General features: G+C 38.9%; 2 protein-coding genes across 2 annotated transcripts; one reads left to right on the forward strand and one right to left on the reverse strand.

Annotated features, from left to right (window-relative positions):
- Positions 1-924: 924 nt before the first annotated feature.
- LOC131158719 (glycine-rich cell wall structural protein 1-like) lies at positions 925-1,953 on the forward strand. The gene has a single exon (XM_058113581.1). The coding sequence runs from the start codon at positions 925-927 to the stop codon at positions 1,951-1,953; it is 1,029 nt and encodes a 342-aa protein (XP_057969564.1).
- A 287-nt stretch (positions 1,954-2,240) lies between these two features.
- LOC131157616 (probable sulfate transporter 3.4) lies at positions 2,241-7,867 on the reverse strand. Its single transcript, XM_058111902.1, has 13 exons — positions 7,444-7,867; positions 6,886-6,934; positions 6,563-6,770; positions 6,040-6,211; positions 5,842-5,907; positions 5,611-5,724; positions 5,353-5,469; positions 4,706-4,832; positions 4,336-4,622; positions 3,627-3,817; positions 3,101-3,180; positions 2,710-2,786; positions 2,241-2,590 (listed from the first exon to the last, which is right to left on the reverse strand). Exons 1-13 carry the CDS (start codon positions 7,765-7,767, stop codon positions 2,453-2,455), a joined length of 1,950 nt encoding a protein of 649 aa, XP_057967885.1. The 5' UTR covers positions 7,768-7,867; the 3' UTR covers positions 2,241-2,452.
- Positions 7,868-8,422: the final 555 nt, after the last annotated feature.

Here is an 8,422-nt window from a genome sequence, read left to right on the forward strand (position 1 = left end):
TAAGTCCCACTAGGAGGGGTCAGTTATATGAATTATTTTTCGTCAATTTATGCAATCATGGACTATTTTGATCTTTTGAAAAATTTAGGACTATTAAATCATTACTCACTATCTCATTCTAAATTATTTTAGGTATACTACTATCTCCTCTACTGCCCCACAAGTAACTCACTCTTCTTTATTGACACATTATATAGTTTATATTGCAAGTGTTCAAATCATGTGAGTCACCCCTCTCTTATCCTATCTTCTATAAGAGTTACACCTAACGTCTCTCTCTTATCTTATCTTCTATAAGAGTTACACCTAACTTAGGTAAATTTATGTTTATGTATCATACTAGTCATCCATCTAAATATTTTCATTTCATCAACTTTTATTTTTTGAATATTTTGTTTCTTGATCACCTAACATTATAATCTATATAGCATAGCTGGTCTTACGGTCATCATATATATATATATATATAAAATTTTCCCATGCAACTAGCCTGTCCAAGAGAGAGAGAGAATCACGTAGTTGCACTGGTAATCGAGCTGGAGGGTAAAGTCAGCGGCGGATAGATTGGATTGATCTCTTGGAAACAAGCTAGCTAGCATGCATCATAAAACCAACAACTTCCCAACTGCATCTCATCTTCTCTTATCGATGTGGGGGTTATTTATTTTTTCACAACGAGGTTGAAGGGGAGCAGGTGATTCATGAATGAACATTAATTAATTATATAATAAGGTAAGACACCATCACACTATCTCATGTATACTTTATAAACCCATGCATGAAACGCCACTTAGCTAGCTAGGTTCCATCCCCCATCTCACGTTATATGTATATATACATTCCGTCCTATGCACCACTATATAGTACTTTTATGCAGCGTGTGTGGCCACCGGCAACATCATATCATTGCCAATTCATTCTATCATGGGCGCGAGGAAGTGTGTTTTAGGGTCACTGATCATTCTGCTGGTTTCATTGGGTTTTCTGGCCGAGAGTAAGGAAGTAGAAATTAATGAAATTAATGGTGATAGACTGAAGAAGCCACAGTGGTTTCAAAATGGTAACAAGGGTTGGATTAGTGGCGGCGGCGGCGTTGCTGAGTGGAAACGGTGGCGCTCTGACCACCATTCATTCGGTAAGGGGTTTGGATTTGGTTTAGGTTTTGGCTCTGGGAGGGGCTGCACCGGTGGTGATTGCGTTGGGCTAGGTAGTGGTGTTGCTGGTGGCGGTGGTGGATTTGCTGGCGGACGTGGGATCAGAGGTGGATATGGGGTAGGAGGTGGGGTTGGTAGTGGTGGGGGATTTGGTGGCGGAGGTGGGGTCGGTGGTGGTGGTGGAGGGGGCTTAGGCAGTGGTGGTGGTGGTCTAGGCGGAGGAGGAGGTGGAAGTGGCATTGGTGGCGGTGGCAGAGGCCATGGTGGGATTGGGAAAGGATTTGGTGGTGGAAGTACGGGCGGTGGGATTGGAGGTGGATGTGATTGTGGAAGGCAGCATAAGAAAAATAGAAGACATCAAGGCGGTGGCGGTGGCGGTGGTGGAGGCCTTGGTGGAGGTGTTGGTGGTGGAGCAGGAGCAGGAGCTGGAGCTGGAGCTGGTGTTGCTGGGGGAGGTATTGGCAAAGGGATTGGAATTGGTAGGGGAGTAGGTGGTGGAGGCAGCATTAGTGGAGGAATAGGTGGTGGTGGTGCAGGAGCAGGAGGGGGGTTTGGGGGTGGCATTGGAGGTGGTGGCGCAGGTGGAGGAATCGGAGGAGGGATTGGTGGCGGTTTTGGCAGTGGTAGTGCAGGTGGAGGAATGGGAGGGATTGGTGGCGGCAGCAGTGGTAGTTTTGGCAGTGGTGGTGCAGGCGGAGGAATGGGAGGAGGGATTGGTGGTGGTGGTTTCAGCGTTGGTGGATCCGGCGGAGGGATTGGAGTAGGCATTGGTGTTAATCACGGTGGTGGTGGATATTAATTAACCCTATGCAGTGAAGTAAAGAAATATTAATTCTCTAAGCATGAAATAGTGAAGATGACTAGATGAGTTTCTTTAGATGTTGCTTCTACAATTTTTCTGCAATGACGTTTTTCTCTATTTCTTTAAATCTGCACGGTATTTGGCTTTCATTGTCTTTGTTGTATCCTCTTTATTATCTCAAAATATAGCATGTTATGAAATGAAAAACTATACCCATTTCGAGTCTCGACAGATATACCGACAAGTTCAGTTGTCGTATATTTCATACTCGAGGGAAGTGAGAATTGAAGGAAGGCCTCTCCGTCCTGTAAATTTTCATGATACCCAGAGGTGCATTTAATACAATATATAACTAGTTCAAGGAGTTGTAGAAATTAAAGCTCTTTCTACCCTAATCAAACAAGGGTTACCAAAATCTTGCCAGCATCTGAACTGTTGATTATTTGAAGTTGGCAAATGCCAATTTCAAGCATACTGTACATCATTAATAGTGTAATTAAGGCTTCCATGAGGTTGAAATGTCAGCAACGGCTTCTCCAATTGTCAGATATAGTTCTTTTGGTAGAAATAAGTCAAGGATTTTTGAGCGATGGAGCTTTTCCATCACCGAAGCCACTGGATTCACCAAAATAAGCTACCAGAGGAAAAAAAGAAAAAAAAATGTCACCCAAGAAAAAAAAAAAAAAAAACTAAAACTCTATATTAGCTAAATGAAAGTTCAGCCTGCATAGGTTGGTAGGTTGGTGTCCTTACCTGAAGTGATCTTTTGTTTAATGTCTTTCTAAGTTCATATACAGCATCGATGCCACTGGTGTCTATGGCTGTTACTGCTGAAATATTCATGGAAAGATCGAGTTCATTTTGACTCTCTTTATGAGTCAATATGGCATTCAAATATGGTTTAACAAATATTTAGCCAAAAAAATGTGGAAGGATTATGAAATTTTCAGTTCCATGTATGCAGTGGATCCGTCGATTATACTTATTGTTCAAGATATGCATAGCTTCGATATTATCCTCAATAAACTTGGGTGTTTGGTGGTCATTTCAATGAATTTATTGGTATGTTCGTTGCCACTTTATAATGTTCTTATCATTTTTTGTTTAATGATCTAATTCTATCAGATAGAAAAAAGGCATTTACCTGTCATGTCTAAAATTACACATTTCAAAATTGCTTCGGTTTTGATTCTGTCTTGCTCCTCCCTAACCCATCTTAATATCCTGCAACAACAAATACCAACAAGACCATCATGGCAAAAAGAAAGGAAGAAAAAAGAAGAAGAAGACTTGTATAAGTTGTATTGCACAAATCAGTACGTGTGTTTGGTACAGGCAAGGTACACATTTACAAATTTGCTGAACTTTTAAAAGCATTTGTTTAAGGACTGCGTTTTGAAACACATATTCGGTTTTGGATTTGAAATTTATATCAATGCTGCGTTTTGGAGCATGGGCTTCAATTCAAAATGGCGTCGAATTCTGTCGAATTCCAAATACCAATCTCAAACTCTATGCTCCCAATTGCAGTGTGAGTGTTGTCAAATCCAAAGTTCTGTCCATTCAAATGCGGAAAGGGTGTGTTGAAACAATTGACAGATGACATTACCATACCATGTAGCATTAATCACTTGCTTAAGTAATTCCATGACTGGAAGGATACTGCTAACCTGTCTTGGAGATAAGTTGAATTTGTGAAATAAATGGGAGATTCAATGGCTAGCATGAGGAAGGAAGGAACTCTTGAAGCATCCTCATAACGTTCGGAACTTCGGTATATTTGAGTGCCTGGAATGTTCCCCAGTATCACAATGTTTGGCCTTGTGACATGCAGGATTATCTTAAATACTGAAACTCCAACCTGATGAAATTGCAGCGAAGTATCAAACTACACAAAAGAAACCCCCTAATATGCTCATATAAGTTCAATGTTTCATGGTCTCATTGATCAATGGCAGGTATCAGTCTCGTAAAAATGAACAGAAATACATTAACTCTGATACAAGTTCATCAAATTCCAATTTCACTTCTATACGTGATTTTAAAAGTCCTCTCAGAAATTTTTAGATAGTCGAAGAATAAATAGAGAGAAAAGGGGGAAATGAAAGCTAAGAATCTTACACTAGCTACTTCTAGCTAAATTGTTATGGTATTCCCAACTTCTCCTTATGATGCCTTTTGTGCATTTAGTTTTGTTATCCTAATTTGGTTGGTTGCTGGTGTTGATTTTTTTTGAGAGGGTGTTTCTGTATTCTCCCTTTTGTTTTATCTTGTAACCACGGTATTATTCCGTCAAAAGTGAGGGTATATTAATAAATAAATGGAGGTGCCGCCCTCTATTAGTTAAAAAAAAAAAAAATGCAAGGAAGAGAAGATTACTGCAATGGCAAGGCCCATCTGCACAGAGATGAATAGAACACCAAAAAAAGAGCATAAACAAGCCAAGAAATCAAGCTTGTCGACCTTCCACAATCGAAAAGCAGCCTCATAGTCGATTAGCCCAATTACAGCTGTTATGATAATTGCTGCTAAGATCACATTAGGAGTATAATAAAAAAGTGGCATGAGAAACAGCAGGGTCACAAGCACGGCCATTGCCATCACTATGTTCGAAAGGGCTGACTTAGCTCCAGCGTTGTAGTTCACAGCCGACCGAGAAAACGACCCTAATAATTTTCACAATTAAGAAAGCCACAGGAAAAAAAAATGCAACAGTGTTGAGATAAGAATTCAAAAATAGAAGAATTACCTGTTGTAACGTAGCATGAAGAGCAAGAACCCACCAAGTTCATAAAACCAATTGCCATCATTTCTTTGTTTCCATCAACTTGATAGTTTTGCAAAGAAGCAAAAGTTCTTCCCACTGCAATTCCCTCCTGAAAAATAAAGAAGAGGTTTCATCACATTTAGCTGCAGCCTGCAAGGGAAACCTACAGACCAAGTTCATACTGACAAGGTTTCTGAGCATATCGGCTTTAAAGTGGAATGGTGTGTAGGTTTTCAAATGAATCTTTCTGGTGTCTTAAGGCATTTTAGTTAAAAAGACTACTCACAACTCATATCACTTGCTCTAAGTTAGCTTATTCAATAAATTACTATTTCTGTTTTCTCCAACATGATATATGCGCAAAGCATGAAGCAATGTCTTTGGATGCTATGTAAAACATAGTGGACTATATCAATTTCAGAACTTTGATCTATTGCTCTACTCTACCCTTTTTTATTTTTTATTTTTTATTTTTTTAATTAATTAATTAATTTTTTATTTTTTTCAGTTTTCAGAGCTTCAGTGTATAAAACAAAACTGTTGGTTGAGGGAGGGTGACTAATCAGAACAACAGCTGAAACAAGAAGAAAAAGAGACATAAACCCTTAAGAACTAAGAGTACTACTTACAGTGAGAGACAAGATCCCAGTTATTATTCCTGTTTTGACAGCAAGATGTAGGTAAGGGCCATCAAATTGAAGCTTGTTTGCAGAAGGTGGGTTCAGACCTTCTGGTAATTCACCAATCTGTTTGGCAGCAATGGATTTAACTATGTAAGAGTGCAGATTTATATATGCTCCAAGTGCTGAAGAAAAAGAAATTTTAGAAATCATTCTTTCTTTATCAGATAAAAGAGGGTGGAGAATTTAGGAGAGATGTGTTCTTACTTTAGAAATCTTATAAATTTTGGATTTGAGGAGAAAGAGCAAAAGAGTTGATAGAATAACAGAAGTTAATGGAGCCGCAGCTGAAATCCAGAAAAGCCTCGGTTTCTTGATGCTCTACATATTTACTCCAAAAAAACAAAATAAAAAAGTGTAACACAAGTCAGCTTTTAAGAATAGTTTCAGCATTGTTAAATTAAAATGTAGTTCAAAAGGTAATGTTGCATTACTCACAATCTGCCTAGCTGTTAGTAGAAATGCCAGAAAACTGAAGCCCATCACAATGGTCTGCCATGACCACTGCACATCCACAGAAAAATTACTTTAGCAACCTCTATAACTCTCTCTCTCTCTCTCTCTCTCTCTCTCTCTCTCTCTCTCTCTCTCTCTCTCTCTCTCTCTCTCTCTCTCTCTCTCTCTCTCTATTTTTACCTCTTTTCTTTGACTGATGACTGAGGACATTACAGGAATGATCTGCATCTTGCTGGTGAAGTGAGTGATCCCGAGCAAGCCTTTGAGCTGTTGCAGGGACACAATGACTGCAGCTCCGGCCATGAAGCCCACCAAAGTTGCCTTTGAAAGGAAATCAATAATAAAGCCTAACCTAAAGCAATTGAACCATAATCAGATTAGAGTGGATCAATTATAGAGATTGCCCATTGAAATATCTGGATATGACTTCACATCAATTCATCATGTTTCATCTTTGTTGGCATCATGTTAATAATTACGACACACCACTGTTCTAATACTATTTTATTGCTACTTTGCATTGGGACAAGAACACACTGAGATTAGTATTTTATCAAAGCAGATTGATTGACTATCCTAAAGTAAGGGCACTATGATTAAAGTTCAAGATGGTGAACCACTCTTTGGTTTATAGGAAATTATAATCATCACTTTAAAGAAGATAAGAGTATAAAAATTTGAAACAGTGAAAGGTTGCTCACACCTGAACAAACCCAGAGAAGCTTGAAATACACCAGCAAAGAAGGTAGCAGAGAAAGCAAGTTTAAGATAGAGGTCACTTTGCTCAGTAAAAGAGACCACTTCACTTAGCATTGTGCCCATGACAAGAGATGCTATTGAGACTGGACCAACAGCTAGGTGTCTGGAACTACCAAGAGCAGAATACATCAATGGTGGCACAAAACTCGAATCTGCAAAAATGGACTCATCGAAGTTTACATGCAAAAATTCAAGAAAAAAAAAAGGACCATGTGTACCCATTGATCTTAAAAATGGAAAAATAGATGAGAGAAGTGTGATACTCACAAAGTCCTATCATAGGAGGCAAATTTGCAAGCTTGGCATAACTAATTCCCTGCAGTACAAAAACTTGATCATAGTATCAACTCAAAATCATTTTCAGCTAATTCAAATCTTGGTTACTATAGTTAACATATATATATATATATATATATATATATATATATATATATATATATATATCTGTGTGTGTGTGTGTGTGTGTGTGTACACGAACCCCCTGCCCCCTTTTCTTTTTGTTCTGGGAAAAGGAGAGCGGGGGTGTTTAACTAAATATATACCATAGATTATACTTTATAATACTCTAGAGCCAAGATATTGTTAAAAACAAAATCAATTTCATATTGCAGATCAAACTTAAGATGATCTAAGGAAGGATTCACAGCAAAACCAACCCAAATGAGCCAAAAAGTTGAAATACAGAGTTCACGCAGATTGAGAATTAAACCCCACCAATAAAAAAATGAGGCCGGCTGTGCATGCTCTCAAAAGTTCAATAACAGGGGTTGAAATGTTTGTTTCATGCAAAATCAAGTAATTTGCAGATAGTACGTAAGTGGTCACCTGAGGAATGGCCAAGCTTGCAATGGTGAGGCCGGAGATGAGATCAGATCTAAACAGGGTGAAGCTGTAAGTGGGTAGCCATTGGAGGATTGGGAAGAAGTATTGGAGACCCAGAAGGGATTTTGTGAGGGGAGTTTGGTTTTTGAAATGGAAGAAGGGATCGTCGGGGAAGAAAATCTCAGAGAGGCGGTGTTTGAGTTTCTGGAGAGCGGTGTGTCTTGGGGGCAAGCAAACTCTGTATATCTCCGGAGAATACCCTGTTTCTGTGACGATGGAAATTGGGGTTTCGCAGGAGGAATGCTGCGCTTGCTGGGAGCCACCCATGTCTGAAAATGCTCAGAGAGGTTGAATTCAAAGAGCTAAGCGCAAACTATGGTTCAAATTATTTATAGGAAGAATTCACAAGACTTGGTTCAAATTGAGAGAGAGAGAGAGAGAGAGAGGCGTTAGTTATTAACAGTTGTTGGAAGGGGAGGGAACGCAAATTCATGAGCTTGGAAATGAAGTGCCCAACGCACATGAAGGTGGCGCATGGAAGACACGCTCCAACTACCAAGTGGGGCGAAGAAAATGGTTTGCTGCAGGCAATTGGAGAAATTATGGAGAGTGTATTGGGTAAATGACAAATTTGCCCCTTATTTTTTTTTTTTAAAATAAAATAATTTGACAAAATTTTCTTTTATTTATTAAACTTTTTACTTTGCATTGCAAATTGAAAAGTAATAATAAAATTTCCATTTAATACATTATAAAATGGTCATAAAATAAATAAGTCCATGTTGTTGTGAATCTCGTGTTTAATTGTGGCTGCAAAAGTCGAGCTAAATCAAACTTTAGCACGTTCAGAGTCAGCTTGGTAGAGCCTCAACTTGGGCTTGGACTTACTTAGGTTTGTATTCAAAAAGTTGGGCTTGAAATCAACTTGAGATTAAAAATATTGGCTTGAGCTCAGCTCATTTGCAAGCTTGGATTTGAGCTC

This window comes from Malania oleifera, chromosome 6 (genome assembly GCF_029873635.1).
Source record: "Malania oleifera isolate guangnan ecotype guangnan chromosome 6, ASM2987363v1, whole genome shotgun sequence".
In the NCBI taxonomy this organism is placed as follows: Eukaryota; Viridiplantae; Streptophyta; class Magnoliopsida; order Santalales; family Ximeniaceae; genus Malania; species Malania oleifera.

Excerpts from the sequence above, each read along its gene's own strand:
- LOC131158719 (XM_058113581.1), top strand. The coding sequence starts at position 925 with ATGGGCGCGAGGAAGTGTGTTTTAGGGTCACTGATCATTCTGCTGGTT.
- LOC131157616 (XM_058111902.1), bottom strand. The coding sequence starts at position 7,767 with ATGGGTGGCTCCCAGCAAGCGCAGCATTCCTCCTGCGAAACCCCAATT. Across the intron at positions 6,771-6,885 it reads GCCTCCTATGATAGGACTTT|ATTCGAGTTTTGTGCCACCA; the intron begins GTGAGTATCACA and ends CCATTTTTGCAG. Across the intron at positions 2,591-2,709 it reads TAAACAAAAGATCACTTCAG|CTTATTTTGGTGAATCCAGT; the intron begins GTAAGGACACCA and ends TTCCTCTGGTAG.